At 50.1% G+C, this 21,705-nt stretch overlaps 1 protein-coding gene across 1 annotated transcript in view; it reads left to right on the top strand.

The window, feature by feature from the left end:
• The window catches only part of LOC147106600 (proline-rich protein 5-like), a 173,170-nt gene extending 168,179 nt beyond the window's left edge, over window positions 1-4,991 (top strand). Inside the window, exon 9 of the mRNA XM_086007583.1 lies at window positions 3,999-4,991. Within this exon, the coding sequence (XP_085863709.1) occupies window positions 3,999-4,372 (374 nt within the window). The 3' untranslated portion in view covers window positions 4,373-4,991. The remainder of the gene's footprint in view (window positions 1-3,998) is intronic.
• Window positions 4,992-21,705: the final 16,714 nt, after the last annotated feature.

Here is a 21,705-nt window from a genome sequence, read left to right as displayed (position 1 = left end):
GAGGAGGCATACAACGAAAGCCATCAAGCCACAAGGAACATCATAGAGCAAACGATTGGCGTCCTCAAGCAACGGTTCCGCTGCCTGGATCGCTCCGGCGGATCTCTGCAGTATTCGCCGGATAGAGTCTCCCAGTTCGTCGTCGTTTGCTGCATGCTGCACAACCTGGTTATCCGCGGGACTCAGGCACTGCCACCTCACATTGGACCACCACCTCAGGAGGAGGAGCAGGAGGACCATGAGGAGGAGGAGGAGGAGGAGGAGGAGTACCAGCCTAGGAGGGAGCCACAAGGTCCAAGGGCCGTCCGTCGGCGGCTTATTGAACGACACTTCTAGGCCCCCTGTCAGGGAATGGCTTGTGGCAATGAAGGGACATGAATGCAGCCGCTCCACAAGCCCTCAGCCGGTTAACGCAACAACCACTTCAAACATCAAACATGGACAAGCTGAATAAAGAAAAAGCTTTATTGAACAAACTCAGGGCCCTTCCCACATGAAACCCAAAAACAGACAACACCCCCAAAAAACAGTCAAACACATGACTCACTCCCACAACCTGGGGAGGAATAACAAAACTTTTCCATCCAAATGGCCTTCATCCTCGGCCTTACCAAAACAACCCCCCCCATAGACAACACAACCACCCCCATATAAAAAAACATTTGGCAACACACTCTACTTTGTGTGCCGAGAGGGCGAGTCCTTGTCCAGCCTTTTCCGGCCCCTGGCCGACCTGCTGCTCCGCCTCAACCTGGGCCCTGTGGGTGCTGCAAGGCTGGGGGAAGGCTCCTGAGGGGCACATTGCGTGACGGCAGATGCCCTTGGGGGTCGGCCTAGACGAGCTCTGGCCCTCGAGGGGCCGGCTGCTGACTGCTGCAGCTGTGGCTGGGCAGCATCAGTCTCTCCAGCAGCTCGTGGCAGCTTCGCTGGGGGAGTGGCAGTGGCGGCTGCAGCAATGGGGGCATGCTGGCTGATGCCAGGCGCTCGCTGCTCGCCTGAGACACTGGCACTCGGCCGGGCTGGCACTGCAGCAAGCGCAGCAATCTGCTGAAGGCCAGACCGCTGTGCTGCAGCAGCGCGGCGGGTGCCCTGGCGATGCCTGCCTGACACAGCGAGTGTGGCAGCAGTGAGTGCCCGTACTGCCCTGGTCTGTGCCCGCATCAGACCAGCCAGTGACTGCACGGCACCACTGATCAACTGGCCACTCGCTGCCTGTGCTGCCCTGAAGTCGTCCCGACTCACGTCCTGTGCTGCCCTGAAGTCGGCCCGACTCGCGTCCTGTGCTGCCCTCAATTCGGCCCGACTCGCGTCCTGTGCTGCCCCGAATTGTTCGAGACCCCTGGCCTGTGCTGCCCCGAGTTGTTCGAAACCCCTGGCCTGTGAGGCCCCGAAATCGGACACACTATGAGCCAGGGACTCGATGGCCTCAGGCAACCGTGCCACAACCCCCATGAACTCGGTGTGCTGGCGATCCGAGTCCGCGGACATTTGATCGAGGAGGCGCACCTCCTGGGCGAGGACCGTCTCCGGACTGGAGGCCGGACTCTCCCTCTGGGGAGAAGGCCGCCGAGCTGGCCGACCCTTCCTGCGTGGCTGGACGCCACTGGGCCCAGCAACTACACTCCCCTGCAACACTTTCCCCCTCTGGGGAGAAGGCCGCTGAGCTGCCCGACCCTTCCCGCGTGGCTGGACGCCACTGGGCACAGGAGCTACACTCCCCTGCAACACTTCCCCCCTCTGGGGAGAAGGCAGCCGAGCTGCCCGACCCTTCCCGCGTGGCTGGACGCCACTGGGCACAGGAGCTACACTCCCCTGCAACACTTCCCCCCTCTGGGGAGAAGGCCGCCGAGCTGCCCGACCCTTCCCGCGTGGCTCGACACCACTGGGCACAAGAGCTACACCCCCCTGCAACACTTCCCCCTGGCTCTCCTCCAGGGAAGACGTGTCCCCTCCATTGCCATCCCCTGGCGCGGATGAGGGTTCCCCCGATGGGCCGCCTTCCTCTTGCTCCTCCTCGTCCTCCTCTTCCGAGGGACTGTCACTGGCAGCTTCAGGGACCTCCTCCTCACCAGCTGAAAGCAGGAAGGCACAAGAGTAGCTTTAGAGTGAGGACAGGGCGTCAGCGAGGGAGGCATGAGTGGTGGCATTCAGCGCATTGGTCGGACAGTGGCAAAGGATGTAGATCTGAAGCGCATGGGGAACGAGAGAGGTCCAAAAGGTCATGTCCTTACCATTGGGGCCCAGCACAGGGTCGGTATCTCCACATGCAACGGGGCCAATCAGCCGGCCACCCATGAGTCGACCCACGCGCTCCTCCAGGTCACTGAGCTGCTGGAACTGGGGACGGCCTCCCCCGGTGACAGTCCGGCTCCTCAGATTCTGGGCCAGCTTGGCCTGCAAGAGAAAGGACGGCCTCTAAGTACAGTGTGGTGCCCTGTTGTTGTGTGCACTGCCTCCCATGGTCGAATAGCTTGGCCAGTGTGGTGCCCTGTTGCTGTATGCACTGCCTCCCATGGTCGAATAGCTTGGCCAGTGTGGTGCCCTGTTGCTGTATGCACTGCCTCCCATGGTCGAATAGCTTGGCCAGTGTGGTGCCCTGTTGCTGTATGCACTGCCTCCCATGGTCGAATAGCTTGGCCAGTGTGTAAAGTGCAGAAAGTACAATTGATGTTCATGCCAGTGCCATAGCTGCTGGATGAGGGCTGGCCATTAGGGCTTTGAGGTCCCTTTGCCCATAATGTGAGGTGCACATGCAAGGATGAGGAGGACACTGGAGAGGGTACTCACCCTGACAATCCGAGTGAGGTCGTTAAACTTTTTCCGGCATTGGACACCAGTCCTGGGGACATCGCAGGTGGCTGTGACCCTCTGGGCGACATCCCTCCAGGCTCTCCTGTACACCCTGGTGGCAGGCTTCTTGCCACTGTCCGGGAACAAGATATGGCGTCTCCTCTCCAAAGCCCTAACCAGCACCTTTAAATCATGGGCAGAGAAGCGCTGCGCTCGCTCACGGGCCCTCTGCATCCTTCCTGGCGCTATTTCTCTCCAGCAGCAGTGTTTAGGCCTAGCTGGAGGGCTGCAGTATCCAGGGCGTGGCAGCAGACCAAGTCGACCCTTCCCCCTTTAAGAGCTGGCCGGCGCCAGGGTGTCTGCTGTCAATCAAGAAATGACCGCACCTGCGCTGCGCCCGGCCTCGGCGGTATCAGTCTGCACCGCCGGCTTAGCGCCTAAAGATAGCCGTGCATCGCCAGTTTTAGCACTCGAGCAAACTCCTTGGCCAAAGCTACTGAATATCGGCGAAGTGGCCTCCACTTTGCGCCGGGCGCAAACTTTAGCGGCCGCCCGACTTTACCGCCCCAAAAGTGGCTATACTGAATTTCTAGGCCCTTGTTCTTCCTTTGCTCAGAGGACTCTGTGCTCACCTATTTTTGCTATGTTGGTTGTCATGACGTTTTAGGGTAAGTTCAGCAATCTCATGCTGAAAGGCAGCACAGGTCACTGACTGGAGTCACTGATCTGTGCTCCCTTCAGGCACAGCTCCCCACTGCAAGCATGAGACTGCTGAATTTACCCTTTTAACAACGTTTAAAAATTAATTCTTGAGATATGGGTGTTGCTGGCAAGGCCGGCATTTATTGCCCATCCCTAGCCACCCTTGTACAATTGAGTGGTTTGCTAGGCCACCTCAGAGGGCAGTTAAGAGTCAACCAAGTTAGTGTGGACTGGAGTCACATATAGGCCAGACCAGATAAGTACAGCAGGTTTCCTGGCCTAAAGGGCATTAGTGCATCAGTTGGGTTTTGTACGACAGCTTCGTGGTGACTTTTACTAATACCATCTTTTTATTTCCAGATTTTTTAAACTGAATTCTAACTCTCACACTGCCATGGTGGGGTTTTGAACTCACATCCTCTGGATTATTAGACCAGGCCTCGGGAATACTAGTCCACTACACCACTGTACCTATAATGTACTAATGTCCATGTTTTTCCTCCCAGATCGAAGATTTGCTGGTCGTAGATCAAAGATGGTCGATTTCTTGAGCTACGAGTGTGAAGTCGATGCATCCAGTGAGACTATGCTGACACCCTTAATCGAGCAGGAAGGCGAGGCCTACTTAGAGAAATGTGGGAGCGTCCGTCGTCACACGGTGGCCAATGCACCCTCTGAGCTCCAGCTTCTGGCTATGACTTCCATGTTGCACCCTGGGATGGTGGAAGAACCAGACATCGAAGACAAACATCTACTGATGCCACCTAACCTTAACCACAGACACTATTCCAGTGAGCCGCACATCCCAGAACCCCAGTCTGAGATTATGATGGTCTCGCTGCAGGAGTCTTCTGACATTAAGTGTACAGTGCTTGGCTAGATCACTAAGTCATTGTTTTGTTTTGGGCACATCATAAGTATTCGCAGAAGGGAGTTAACCCCATGACCTGACTGAGTCCTATCACAGGGCCAAACTGTGACATGCCCCTGAACAAACGTACCTAGTTCAGGCTGGTGGTGTGTATTGGACTGCCCTTCGGTCCTGGGCCTTTTCTGTTATTAGCTGAACATACCTCAGGAATTGAAACAGAGTGCCAGCAGAAAGGATGAAAGAATACGTTACTATGTTGAGACACTGTGGTTACAGGCACCCCGGTGAAATTAAAGTATAAAAGAGAAGCCCAACAGCAGTATGTTTGCACTAAAGATATCTTACGATTGAGACAAATCCTGGCCTTTGAAACCCGAGACTGCACCATAGCGACAGCGTTGTTTCTGTCCCTCTCCTCTTCCCCCCCACAAACCATTGGTTTCAGTCAGACTGTTGGACAGAAATGTCATCATTTCCATTCACTGCCAATCTGCCTTTTACAGACGACTTTGCAAAAGTAATTTTCAAATGGTATTTCCAAGTCAAAGTGAGCTCTGTAACTTTGGGAGAAAGTTTCCTCTGTGCACTATGTGTGATGAAATGCGATACATTTCTCATTCTTTACAAACGGGTTTTCGATTATTATTTTTACATGTAGCACACTGAGATCATCAGGAGCCGTGCCAATCATCGTAGTACATCCTGAGAATGCACAAACACATTGGAACATGTGTCTGTACTGCAGGGAGAATGCCAACCCATCAGGTTAGATCCTGAGCTTGAAAGGTAATGGTAACACTGGAATAAATCCTAAACTGCAAGCCCTTGTTGGGAATACATCCGTATTTAAAGTCAGCTCATTTTCCTCTCAACCATAGTTCTGACATTGGTCGCATTTAACTTTGAGCACACTGACTTGGCTGTTCTGCCATTTCCTCCATCGAAGCTTCTTTCAAAATTAACCTGCTCCACACACAGTGGGGTTTTGGTTCACATTTTTACAAATAAACCGGGGATTATCTTTGTGATAAATCAATAATCTGTGGCCTCCCTGAAGCAGTAGAAAAATTCAACTCACAAAAGAGAGAAGTCTGGGAGCCTGATCCACGGCTGCTGTTCTACGACAGTTTGACTTAAAATAAAGTTTCAGTGGGTGACACAAATTAGCAGCGACTCCACCCCACGCTCCACACAGTGCAGTCAGTGAGAGGAATCTGTTCATACTCCACCCCACGCTCCACACAGTGCAGTCAGTGAGAGGAATCTGTTCATACTCCACCCCACGCTCCACATAGTGCAGTCAGTGAGAGGAATCGGTTCATACTCCACCCCACGCTCCACACAGTGCAGTCAGTGAGGGGAATCGGTTCATACTCCACCCCACGCTCCACACAGTGCAGTCAGTGAGAGGAATCGGTTCAGACTCCACCCCACGCTCCACACAGTGCAGTCAGTGAGAGGAATCGGTTCATACTCCACCCCACGCTCCACACTGCAGTCAGTGAGGGGAATCTGTTCATACTCCACCCCACGCTCCACACAGTGCAGTCAGTGAGAGGAATCGGTTCAGACTCCACCCCACGCTCCACACAGTGCAGTCAGTGAGAGGAATCGGTTCATACTCCACCCCACGCTCCACACAGTGCAGTCAGTGAGAGGAATCGGTTCAGACTCCACCCCACGCTCCACACAGTGCAGTCAGTGAGGGGAATCTGTTCATACTCCACCCCACGCTCCACATAGTGCAGTCAGTGAGGGGAATCTGTTCATACTCCACCCCACGCTCCACACAGTGCAGTCAGTGAGAGGAATCTGTTCATACTCCACCCCACGCTCCACACAGTGCAGTCAGTGAGAGGAATCGGTTCAGACTCCACCCCACGCTCCACACAGTGCAGTCAGTGAGGGGAATCTGTTCATACTCCACCCCACGCTCCACACAGTGCAGTCAGTGAGAGGAATCTGTTCATACTCCACCCCACGCTCCACATAGTGCAGTCAGTGAGAGGAATCTGTTCATACTCCACCCCACGCTCCACACAGTGCAGTCAGTGAGGGGAATCTGTTCATACTCCACCCCACGCTCCACACAGTGCAGTCAGTGAGGGGAATCTGTTCATACTCCACCCCACGCTCCACACAGTGCAGTCAGTGAGAGGAATCTGTTCATACTCCACCCCACACTCCACACAGTGCAGTCAGTGAGAGGAATCGGTTCATACTCCACCCCACGCTCCACACAGTGCAGTCAGTGAGGGGAATCTGTTCATACTCCACCCCACGCTCCACACAGTGCAGTCAGTGAGAGGAATCGGTTCAGACTCCACCCCACGCTCCACACAGTGCAGTCAGTGAGAGGAATCGGTTCAGACTCCACCCCACGCTCCACATAGTGCAGTCAGTGAGAGGAATCTGTTCATACTCCACCCCACACTCCACACAGTGCAGTCAGTGAGAGGAATCGGTTCATACTCCACCCCACGCTCCACACAGTGCAGTCAGTGAGGGGAATCTGTTCATACTCCACCCCACGCTCCACACAGTGCAGTCAGTGAGAGGAATCTGTTCAGACTCCACCCCACGCTCCACACAGTGCAGTCAGTGAGAGGAATCTGTTCATACTCCACCCCACGCTCCACACAGTGCAGTCAGTGAGGGGAATCTGTTCAGACTCCACCCCACGCTCCACACAGTGCAGTCAGTGAGAGGAATCGGTTCATACTCCACCCCACGCTCCACACAGTGCAGTCAGTGAGAGGAATCGGTTCAGACTCCACCCCACGCTCCACACAGTGCAGTCAGTGAGAGGAATCTGTTCAGACTCCACCCCACGCTCCACACAGTGCAGTCAGTGAGAGGAATCGGTTCAGACTCCACCCCACGCTCCACACAGTGCAGTCAGTGAGAGGAATCGGTTCAGACTCCACCCCACGCTCCACACAGTGCAGTCAGTGAGGGGAATCTGTTCATACTCCACCCCACGCTCCACACAGTGCAGTCAGTGAGAGGAATCGGTTCAGACTCCACCCCACGCTCCACATAGTGCAGTCAGTGAGAGGAATCGGTTCATACTCCACCCCACGCTCCACACAGTGCAGTCAGTGAGAGGAATCGGTTCAGACTCCACCCCACGCTCCACACAGTGCAGTCAGTGAGGGGAATCGGTTCAGACTCCACCCCACGCTCCACACAGTGCAGTCAGTGAGAGGAATCTGCTCAGACTCCACCCCACACTCCACACAGTGCAGTCAGTGAGGGGAATCGGTTCATACTCCACCCCACGCTCCACACAGTGCAGTCAGTGAGAGGAATCGGTTCATACTCCACCCCACGCTCCACACAGTGCAGTCAGTGAGAGGAATCGGTTCAGACTCCACCCCACGCTCCACACAGTGCAGTCAGTGAGGGGAATCGGTTCAGACTCCACCCCACGCTCCACACAGTGCAGTCAGTGAGAGGAATCGGTTCAGACTCCACCCCACGCTCCACACAGTGCAGTCAGTGAGGGGAATCGGTTCAGACTCCACCCCACGCTCCACACAGTGCAGTCAGTGAGAGGAATCTGTTCATACTCCACCCCACGCTCCACACAGTGCAGTCAGTGAGGGGAATCTGCTCAGACTCCACCCCACACTCCACACAGTGCAGTCAGTGAGGGGAATCGGTTCATACTCCACCCCACGCTCCACACAGTGCAGTCAGTGAGAGGAATCGATTCATACTCCACCCCACGCTCCACACAGTGCAGTCAGTGAGAGGAATCTGTTCATACTCCACCCCACGCTCCACACAGTGCAGTCAGTGAGAGGAATCTGTTCATACTCCACCCCACGCTCCACACAGTGCAGTCAGTGAGGGGAATCTGTTCATACTCCACCCCACGCTCCACACAGTGCAGTCAATGGGGGAATCTGTTCATACTCCACCCCACGCTCCACACAGTGCAGTCAGTGAGGGGAATCTGTTCATACTCCACCCCACGCTCCACACAGTGCAGTCAGTGAGAGGAATCTGTTCATACTCCACCCCACGCTCCACACAGTGCAGTCAGTGAGGGGAATCAGTTCATACTCCACCCCACGCTCCACACAGTGCAGTCAGTGAGGGGAATCTGTTCATACTCCACCCCACGCTCCACACAGTGCAGTCAGTGAGGGGAATCGGTTCATACTCCACCCCACGCTCCACACAGTGCAGTCAGTGAGGGGAATCGGTTCATACTCCACCCCACGCTCCACACAGTGCAGTCAGTGAGGGGAATCGGTTCATACTCCACCCCACGCTCCACACAGTGCAGTCAGTGAGAGGAATCGGTTCAGACTCCACCCCACGCTCCACACAGTGCAGTCAGTGAGAGGAATCGGTTCATACTCCACCCCACGCTCCACACAGTGCAGTCAGTGAGAGGAATCGGTTCAGACTCCACCCCACGCTCCACACAGTGCAGTCAGTGAGGGGAATCGGTTCAGACTCCACCCCACGCTCCACACAGTGCAGTCAGTGAGAGGAATCTGCTCAGACTCCACCCCACGCTCCACACAGTGCAGTCAGTGAGGGGAATCTGTTCATACTCCACCCCACGCTCCACACAGTGCAGTCAGTGAGAGGAATCGGTTCAGACTCCACCCCACGCTCCACACAGTGCAGTCAGTGAGAGGAATCGGTTCAGACTCCACCCCACGCTCCACACAGTGCACTCAATGGGGGAATCGGTTAATATTCACCCACAGATCCTTTATTTCTTGTACTCATACTTGTTTGATTGTATTTGCCAAAATTTTGCACAAAAATCTTTGGCCTAGAAATTCAGTGGGCTGCGCCACCCGTTAGCGCCTTAAGAGGGCGCTAAGTGGGTCGGAAGCCACTGGCCATGCCTCCCACTAAATTCAGCGGAACACTAATGGCGGCACTAGCCGTTAGCGCTGTGCCGCCACCGATGACGTCATCGGTGTGCGTAGTGCCCCGCTAACGCCCCGATCGCGATATTTAGATGCGCCCCCTGCTTTAACGCCGGACGCTATTTGCGACCGGTTCAGGGGGGCCTACCTGCAGCGGTAGAGGCGCTAATTAAAGGAGAGGTGCGGGGCGGCCATTTTTTTTTGCTGGCCGCCTGCCAGCACCTCTCCGCGCTGCCGTCCCCGGCCTCCTGAGCCCCCCCTCCCCCCCCCCCCCGCGGAGTGCCGACTGCGTTCCAAGAGCCCGGCACTTCTCCTCGGTGCCGGGCTCTTTTGCCGGCACTCGCGATCCTCGATCGCGCTGCACAAGGCCCCTCCCCTTTAAGAAGGGGAGGAAGGCCTGCAGTACCGCTGCGGCACGTTGCGCAGCAATATTCAGCTGCAGCGCCCCAAGAGGGATGCGGGGCGCCTCCAGTAGCGCCGCGCTTCCCTCTGGGGCGCGCAAACTGAAATCCCGGCGGGCGGCTGCGACTGCTTCCGGGGCGCTACTTTTAGCGCCCTGGCGAGGCTGACGCCCCAAACGGGGCGACAGTGAATTTCTAGGCCTTTGTCTCAAAGTTGAAACAATCTTTGACTGAAAGTCAGATCTGCCCGTTAATTTAAAGGTTTTTTTCTGTCCAGCACTGAAGCCGTTCCATATTTAACTTACTGGTTTGTCAAATAAATCTCCTGCTCCATGAACAGAAGTCTGGAAAATCTACTGCTGGCACCTCTGGTCATGGATGGAGCCAGAGGCTGGAGTAACCTGGCCTACACACTGGACCTACTAAATGGTTGTTTTACTCTGATGTGGAGCTTCCTTCTGCCTCTCTGAGTGGAGTGTTACTGCGCTGGTTTTAATTGTGGGGTACGCTAATGAGATAAATGCTCCACTTAACAGCTGCTCACCACGTATCGTCTACATAAACACGTCAAGAATACTTCTGTTCAAGGACTTCCCGGGGGCTCAGTGGTAAATGTACTGAGCTGCACACACCAGGAAGACCCCAGTCCAACCACTGAGCTGAGCTGAGCCAGGCGGCAATGCTGGGCCGTTGCTGGAGTGCGATGACTAGCCTCAGCATCTCAAACTAGTGAGTGGAACAGTCAGCGAGAGCGTAGGTGTTAAACTCTGACCAAGCCCAGCTCCACACTCAAAGTACAATTGGGTACAATTCTTAGTAATATACAGGGGGTGGGTACAATCTATAGTCATGTACAGGTGGGTACAATTTGGAGGTTTTCTGTGGGCAGTACAGTACAGCACGGAGGGCCAACGGGATTTTAGTGAAGAGCTCGTCAGGCTGTAAATGGATGTTGGTCTGAATTCTGAAGAGTAAGTTCATGGGTTATAAATGTCTGCCACATTAGCCAGAGAGAGAGAGAGAGAGAGAGAGAGCTGTGTCAGGAGGCGCCTGGCTCTGGATTGGATTAATGGCAGTATCAAAAGGACCGTGTGCCTTAGTGCCACAAACTGAACATCAGTTGACTGTTATTTTGGAACTTTTCTCATTACTAAATCTGAATTATTGATAACCTTGAGTAATGCCGAGGTGAGTCTGTGATTTGATCAATTAATTGAACATTTTTCAATTCCTCATCTATGCTGAATAAATATGTTTTTTGGCGTCACCTCCAGTGGAAATGATTGTTCCTTTTCACTGCCTCCTCGTCTCCATGTTCTCTTTCAGCTGCGGGGGAGGAGCAGCCTCCAGCCTTCAGTGTCACTCAGCAGAATGCAGGCTCAATGCAAAAACCTCTCTCATGTTTAACTCCTCCCCCACCCACATTTAAAAATCTGTTCATTTTCATTCCTTTCTAGTTTCTTTGCACTACTTCTCATTCCCAGACCAGTCTATGGTGTAAATTCGGATAGCCAGGTGGTGAAAGACAGAATACTAGAACCTTGTCTTCTTTCACTTACAATAAGCCTTTATTTAGAGACATGCATTTCATACCTGCACCCCAAGGTCAGCTCTTTCCCGTCCCGTGCCTGCTTCCATATATATGAACACAAGAGAGTCCCCGACTGATACCCATCGCCTGAATACAATTAACACCCGATTGATACCCACCGCCTGAATACAATTAACACCCGATTAATACCCACCGCCTGAATACAATTAACACCCGATTGATACCCACTGCCTGAATACAATTAACACCCGATTAATACCCACCGCATGAATACAATTAACACCCGATTAATACCCACCGCCTGAATACAATTAACACCCGATTAATACCCACCGCCTGAATACAATTAACACCCGATTAATACCCACCGCCTGAATACAATTAACACCCGATTGATACCCACCGCCTGAATACAATTAACACCCGACTGATACCCACCGCCTGAATACAATTAACACCCGATTGATACCCACCGCCTGAATACAATTAACACCCGACTGATACCCACCGCCTGAATACAATTAACACCCGACTGATACCCACCGCCTGAATACAATTAACACCCGATTGATACCCACCGCCTGAATACAATTAACACCCGATTGATACTCACCGCCTGAATACAATTAACACCCGATTAATACCCACCGCCTGAATACAATTAACACCCGATTGATACCCACCGCCTGAATACAATTAACACCCGACTGATACCCACCGCCTGAATACAATTAACACCCGATTGATACCCACCGCCTGAATACAATTAACACCCGACTGATACCCACCGCCTGAATACAATTAACACCCGACTGATACCCACCGCCTGAATACAATTAACACCCGATTGATACCCACCGCCTGAATACAATTAACACCCGATTGATACTCACCGCCTGAATACAATTAACACCCGATTAATACCCACCGCCTGAATACAATTAACACCCGATTAATACCCACCGCCTGAATACAATTAACACCCGACTGATACCCACCGCCTGAATACAATTAACACCCGACTTATACCCACCGCCTGAATACAATTAACACCCGACTGATACCCACCGCCTGAATACAATTAACACCCGACTTATACCCACCGCCTGAATACAATTAACACCCGACTGATACCCACCGCCTGAATACAATTAACACCCGACTGATACCCACCGCCTGAATACAATTAACACCCGACTGATACCCACCGCCTGAATACAATTAACACCCGATTAATACCCACCGCCTGAATACAATTAACACCCGACTGATACCCACCGCCTGAATACAATTAACACCCGACTGATACCCACCGCCTGAATACAATTAACACCCGACTTATACCCACCGCCTGAATACAATTAACACCCGACTGATACCCACCGCCTGAATACAATTAACACCCGACTGATACCCACCGCATGAATACAATTAACACCCGAATGATACCCACCGCCTGAATACAATTAACACCCGACTTATACCCACCGCCTGAATACAATTAACACCCGACTGATACCCACCGCCTGAATACAATTAACACCCGACTGATACCCACCGCCTGAATACAATTAACACCCGACTGATACCCACCGCCTGAATACAATTAACACCCGACTGATACCCACCGCCTGAATACAATTAACACCTGACTGATACCCACCGCCTGAATACAATTAACACCCGATTGATACCCACCGCCTGAATACAATTAACACCCGACTGATACCCACCGCCTGAATACAATTAACACCCGACTGATACCCACCGCCTGAATACAATTAACACCTGACTGATACCCACCGCCTGAATACAATTAACACCCGATTGATACCCACCGCCTGAATACAATTAACACCCGATTGATACCCACCGCCTGAATACAATTAACACCCGACTGATACCCACCGCCTGAATACAATTAACACCCGACTGATACCCACCGCCTGAATACAATTAACACCCGATTGATACCCACCGCCTGAATACAATTAACACCCGATTAATACCCACCGCCTGAATACAATTAACACCCGACTGATACCCACCGCCTGAATACAATTAACACCCGACTGATACCCACCGCCTGAATACAATTAACACCCGATTAATACCCACCGCCTGAATACAATTAACACCCGACTGATACCCACCGCCTGAATACAATTAACACCCGACTTATACCCACCGCCTGAATACAATTAACACCCGACTGATACCCACCGCCTGAATACAATTAACACCCGACTGATACCCACCGCATGAATACAATTAACACCCGAATGATACCCACCGCCTGAATACAATTAACACCCGACTTATACCCACCGCCTGAATACAATTAACACCCGACTGATACCCACCGCCTGAATACAATTAACACCCGACTGATACCCACCGCCTGAATACAATTAACACCCGACTGATACCCACCGCCTGAATACAATTAACACCCGACTGATACCCACCGCCTGAATACAATTAACACCTGACTGATACCCACCGCCTGAATACAATTAACACCCGATTGATACCCACCGCCTGAATACAATTAACACCCGACTGATACCCACCGCCTGAATACAATTAACACCCGACTGATACCCACCGCCTGAATACAATTAACACCTGACTGATACCCACCGCCTGAATACAATTAACACCCGATTGATACCCACCGCCTGAATACAATTAACACCCGATTGATACCCACCGCCTGAATACAATTAACACCCGACTGATACCCACCGCCTGAATACAATTAACACCCGACTGATACCCACCGCCTGAATACAATTAACACCCGATTAATACCCACCGCCTGAATACAATTAACACCCGACTGATACCCACCGCCTGAATACAATTAACACCCGATTAATACCCACCGCCTGAATACAATTAACACCCGATTAATACCCACCGCCTGAATACAATTAACACCCGACTGATACCCACCGCCTGAATACAATTAACACCCGATTAATACCCACTGCCTGAATACAATTAACACCCGATTAATACCCACCGCCTGAATACAATTAACACACGATTAATACCCACCGCCTGAATACAATTAACACCTGATTAATACCCACCGCCTGAATACAATTAACACCCGACTGATACCCACCGCCTGAATACAATTAACACCCGACTGATACCCACCACCTGAATACAATTAACACCCGACTGATACCCATCGCCTGAATACAATTAACACCCGACTGATACCCACCGCCTGAATACAATTAACACCCGATTAATACCCACCGCCTGAATACAATTAACACCCGATTAATACCCACCGCCTGAATACAATTAACACCCGACTGATACCCATCGCTTGAATACAATTAACACCTGATTGATACCCACCGCCTGAATACAATTAACACCTGATTGATACCCACCGCCTGAATACAATTAACACCCGACTGATACCCACCGCCTGAATACAATTAACACCCGACTGATACCCACCGCCTGAATACAATTAACACCTGATTGATACCCACCGCCTGAATACAATTAACACCCGACTGATACCCATCGCTTGAATACAATTAACACCCGATTGATACCCATCGCTTGAATACAATTAACACCTGATTGATACCCACCGCCTGAATACAATTAACACCCGACTGATACCCACCGCCTGAATACAATTAACACCCGATTAATACCCACCGCCTGAATACAATTAACACCCGACTGATACCCACCGCCTGAATACAATTAACACCCGACTGATACCCACCGCCTGAATACAATTAACACCCGACTGATACCCACCGCATGAATACAATTAACACCCGAATGATACCCACCGCCTGAATACAATTAACACCCGACTTATACCCACCGCCTGAATACAATTAACACCCGACTGATACCCACCGCCTGAATACAATTAACACCCGACTGATACCCACCGCCTGAATACAATTAACACCCGACTGATACCCACCGCCTAAATACAATTAACACCCGACTGATACCCACCGCCTGAATACAATTAACACCTGACTGATACCCACCGCCTGAATACAATTAACACCCGATTGATACCCACCGCCTGAATACAATTAACACCCGATTGATACCCACCGCCTGAATACAATTAACACCCGATTGATACCCACCGCCTGAATACAATTAACACCCGACTGATACACACCGCCTGAATACAATTAACACCCGACTGATACCCACCGCCTGAATACAATTAACACCCGATTGATACCCACCGCCTGAATACAATTAACACCCGACTGATACCCACCGCCTGAATACAATTAACACCCGGCTGATACCCACCGCCTGAATACAATTAACACCCGATTAATACCCACCGCCTGAATACAATTAACACCCGACTGATACCCACCGCCTGAATACAATTAACACCCGATTAATACCCACCGCCTGAATACAATTAACACCCGATTAATACCCACCGCCTGAATACAATTAACACCCGATTAATACCCACCGCCTGAATACAATTAACACCTGATTAATACCCACCGCCTGAATACAATTAACACCCGACTGATACCCACCGCCTGAATACAATTAACACCCGACTGATACCCACCGCCTGAATACAATTAACACCCGACTGATACCCATCGCCTGAATACAATTAACACCCGACTGATACCCACCGCCTGAATACAATTAACACCCGATTAATACCCACCGCCTGAATACAATTAACACCCGATTAATACCCACCGCCTGAATACAATTAACACCCGACTGATACCCACCGCCTGAATACAATTAACACCCGACTGATACCCATCGCCTGAATACAATTAACACCCGACTGATACCCACCGCCTGAATACAATTAACACCCGATTAATACCCACCGCCTGAATACAATTAACACCCGATTAATACCCACCGCCTGAATACAATTAACACCCGACTGATACCCACCGCCTGAATACAATTAACACCTGATTAATACCCACCGCCTGAATACAATTAACACCCGATTGATACCCATCGCCTGAATACAATTAACACCTGATTAATACCCACCGCCTGAATACAATTAACACCCGATTAATACCCACCGCCTGAATACAATTAACACCCGATTAATACCCACCGCCTGAATACAATTAACACCCGACTGATACCCACCGCCTGAATACAATTAACACCCGACTGATACCCACCGCCTGAATACAATTAACACCTGATTGATACCCACCGCCTGAATACAATTAACACCCGACTGATACCCACCGCCTGAATACAATTAACACCTGATTAATACCCACCGCCTGAATACAATTAACACCCGACTGATACCCACCGCCTGAATACAATTAACACCTGATTAATACCCACCGCCTGAATACAATTAACACCCGATTAATACCCACCGCCTGAATACAATTAACACCTGATTAATACCCACCGCCTGAATACAATTAACACCCGATTGATACCCACCGCCTGAATACAATTAACACCTGATTGATACCCACCGCCTGAATACAATTAACACCCGATTGATACCCATCGCCTGAATACAATTAACACCCGATTAATACCCACCGCCTGAATACAATTAACACCCGACTGATACCCACCGCCTGAATACAATTAACACCCGATTAATACCCACCGCCTGAATACAATTAACACCCGATTAATACCCACCGCCTGAATACAATTAACACCCGACTGATACCCACCGCCTGAATACAATTAACACCCGATTAATACCCACTGCCTGAATACAATTAACACCCGATTAATACCCACCGCCTGAATACAATTAACACCCGATTAATACCCACCGCCTGAATACAATTAACACCCGACTGATACCCACCGCCTGAATACAATTAACACCCGACTGATACCCACCGCCTGAATACAATTAACACCCGACTTATACCCACCGCCTGAATACAATTAACACCCGACTGATACCCACCGCCTGAATACAATTAACACCCGACTGATACCCACCGCATGAATACAATTAACACCCGAATGATACCCACCGCCTGAATACAATTAACACCCGACTTATACCCACCGCCTGAATACAATTAACACCCGACTGATACCCACCGCCTGAATACAATTAACACCCGACTGATACCCACCGCCTGAATACAATTAACACCCGACTGATACCCACCGCCTGAATACAATTAACACCCGACTGATACCCACCGCCTGAATACAATTAACACCTGACTGATACCCACCGCCTGAATACAATTAACACCCGATTGATACCCACCGCCTGAATACAATTAACACCCGACTGATACCCACCGCCTGAATACAATTAACACCCGACTGATACCCACCGCCTGAATACAATTAACACCTGACTGATACCCACCGCCTGAATACAATTAACACCCGATTGATACCCACCGCCTGAATACAATTAACACCCGATTGATACCCACCGCCTGAATACAATTAACACCCGACTGATACCCACCGCCTGAATACAATTAACACCCGACTGATACCCACCGCCTGAATACAATTAACACCCGATTGATACCCACCGCCTGAATACAATTAACACCCGATTAATACCCACCGCCTGAATACAATTAACACCCGACTGATACCCACCGCCTGAATACAATTAACACCCGACTGATACCCACCGCCTGAATACAATTAACACCCGATTAATACCCACCGCCTGAATACAATTAACACCCGACTGATACCCACCGCCTGAATACAATTAACACCCGATTAATACCCACCGCCTGAATACAATTAACACCCGACTGATACCCACCGCCTGAATACAATTAACACCCGATTAATACCCACCGCCTGAATACAATTAACACCCGATTAATACCCACCGCCTGAATACAATTAACACCCGACTGATACCCACCGCCTGAATACAATTAACACCCGATTAATACCCACTGCCTGAATACAATTAACACCCGATTAATACCCACCGCCTGAATACAATTAACACCCGATTAATACCCACCGCCTGAATACAATTAACACCTGATTAATACCCACCGCCTGAATACAATTAACACCCGACTGATACCCACCGCCTGAATACAATTAACACCCGACTGATACCCACCGCCTGAATACAATTAACACCCGACTGATACCCATCGCCTGAATACAATTAACACCCGACTGATACCCACCGCCTGAATACAATTAACACCCGATTAATACCCACCGCCTGAATACAATTAACACCCGATTAATACCCACCGCCTGAATACAATTAACACCCGACTGATACCCATCGCTTGAATACAATTAACACCTGATTGATACCCACCGCCTGAATACAATTAACACCTGATTGATACCCACCGCCTGAATACAATTAACACCCGACTGATACCCACCGCCTGAATACAATTAACACCCGACTGATACCCACCGCCTGAATACAATTAACACCTGATTGATACCCACCGCCTGAATACAATTAACACCCGACTGATACCCATCGCTTGAATACAATTAACACCCGATTGATACCCATCGCTTGAATACAATTAACACCTGATTGATACCCACCGCCTGAATACAATTAACACCCGACTGATACCCACCGCCTGAATACAATTAACACCCGATTAATACCCACCGCCTGAATACAATTAACACCCGACTGATACCCACCGCCTGAATACAATTAACACCCGACTGATACCCACCGCCTGAATACAATTAACACCCGACTGATACCCACCGCATGAATACAATTAACACCCGAATGATACCCACCGCCTGAATACAATTAACACCCGACTTATACCCACCGCCTGAATACAATTAACACCCGACTGATACCCACCGCCTGAATACAATTAACACCCGACTGATACCCACCGCCTGAATACAATTAACACCCGACTGATACCCACCGCCTAAATACAATTAACACCCGACTGATACCCACCGCCTGAATACAATTAACACCTGACTGATACCCACCGCCTGAATACAATTAACACCCGATTGATACCCACTGCCTGAATACAATTAACACCCGATTGATACCCACCGCCTGAATACAATTAACACCCGATTGATACCCACCGCCTGAATACAATTAACACCCGACTGATACCCACCGCCTGAATACAATTAACACCCGACTGATACCCACCGCCTGAATACAATTAACACCCGATTGATACCCACCGCCTGAATACAATTAACACCCGACTGATACCCACCGCCTGAATACAATTAACACCCGACTGATACCCATCGCCTGAATACAATTAACACCCGATTAATACCCACCGCCTGAATACAATTAACACCCGATTAATACCCACCGCCTGAATACAATTAACACCTGATTAATACCCACCGCCTGAATACAATTAACACCCGACTGATACCCACCGCCTGAATACAATTAACACCCGACTGATACCCACCGCCTGAATACAATTAACACCCGACTGATACCCATCGCCTGAATACAATTAACACCCGACTGATACCCACCGCCTGAATACAATTAACACCCGATTAATACCCACCGCCTGAATACAATTAACACCCGATTAATACCCACCGCCTGAATACAATTAACACCCGACTGATACCCACCGCCTGAATACAATTAACACCCGACTGATACCCATCGCCTGAATACAATTAACACCCGACTGATACCCACCGCCTGAATACAATTAACACCCGATTAATACCCACCGCCTGAATACAATTAACACCCGATTAATACCCACCGCCTGAATACAATTAACACCCGACTGATACCCACCGCCTGAATACAATTAACACCTGATTAATACCCACCGCCTGAATACAATTAACACCCGATTGATACCCATCGCCTGAATACAATTAACACCTGATTAATACCCACCGCCTGAATACAATTAACACCCGATTAATACCCACCGCCTGAATACAATTAACACCCGATTAATACCCACCGCCTGAATACAATTAACACCCGACTGATACCCACCGCCTGAATACAATTAACACCCGACTGATACCCACCGCCTGAATACAATTAACACCTGATTGATACCCACCGCCTGAATACAATTAACACCCGACTGATACCCACCGCCTGAATACAATTAACACCTGATTAATACCCACCGCCTGAATACAATTAACACCCGACTGATACCCACCGCCTGAATACAATTAACACCTGATTAATACCCACCGCCTGAATACAATTAACACCCGATTAATACCCACCGCCTGAATACAATTAACACCTGATTAATACCCACCGCCTGAATACAATTAACACCCGATTGATACCCACCGCCTGAATACAATTAACACCTGATTGATACCCACCGCCTGAATACAATTAACACCCGATTGATACCCATCGCCTGAATACAATTAACACCCGATTAATACCCACCGCCTGAATACAATTAACACCCGACTGATACCCACCGCCTGAATACAATTAACACCCGATTAATACCCACCGCCTGAATACAATTAACACCCGATTAATACCCACCGCCTGAATACAATTAACACCCGACTGATACCCACCGCCTGAATACAATTAACACCCGATTAATACCCACTGCCTGAATACAATTAACACCCGATTAATACCCACCGCCTGAATACAATTAACACCCGATTAATACCCACCGCCTGAATACAATTAACACCCGACTGATACCCACCGCCTGAATACAATTAACACCCGACTGATACCCACCGCCTGAATACAATTAACACCCGACTGATACCCACCGCCTGAATACAATTAACACCCGATTAATACCCACCGCCTGAATACAATTAACACCCGATTAATACCCACCGCCTGAATACAATTAACACCCGACTGATACCCATCGCTTGAATACAATTAACACCTGATTGATACCCACCGCCTGAATACAATTAACACCTGATTGATACCCACCGCCTGAATACAATTAACACCCGACTGATACCCACCGCCTGAATACAATTAACACCCGACTGATACCCACCGCCTGAATACAATTAACACCTGATTGATACCCACCGCCTGAATACAATTAACACCCGACTGATACCCATCGCTTGAATACAATTAACACCCGATTGATACCCATCGCTTGAATACAATTAACACCTGATTGATACCCACCGCCTGAATACAATTAACACCCGACTGATACCCACCACCTGAATACAATTAACACCCGATTAATACCCACCGCCTGAATACAATTAACACCCGACTGATACCCACCGCCTGAATACAATTAACACCCGACTGATACCCACCGCCTGAATACAATTAACACCCAACTGATACCCACCGCATGAATACAATTAACACCCGAATGATACCCACCGCCTGAATACAATTAACACCCGACTGATACCCACCGCCTGAATACAATTAACACCTGACTGATACCCACCGCCTGAATACAATTAACACCCGATTGATACCCACCGCCTGAA

Source organism: Somniosus microcephalus, chromosome 15 (assembly GCF_052327205.1).
Source record: "Somniosus microcephalus isolate GS21.2 chromosome 15, FLI_Smic_1.0, whole genome shotgun sequence".
In the NCBI taxonomy this organism is placed as follows: Eukaryota; Metazoa; Chordata; class Chondrichthyes; order Squaliformes; family Somniosidae; genus Somniosus; species Somniosus microcephalus.
The sequence above is the reverse complement of the archived record's forward strand: the minus strand, read 5'-3'. Positions and strand labels throughout refer to the sequence as shown.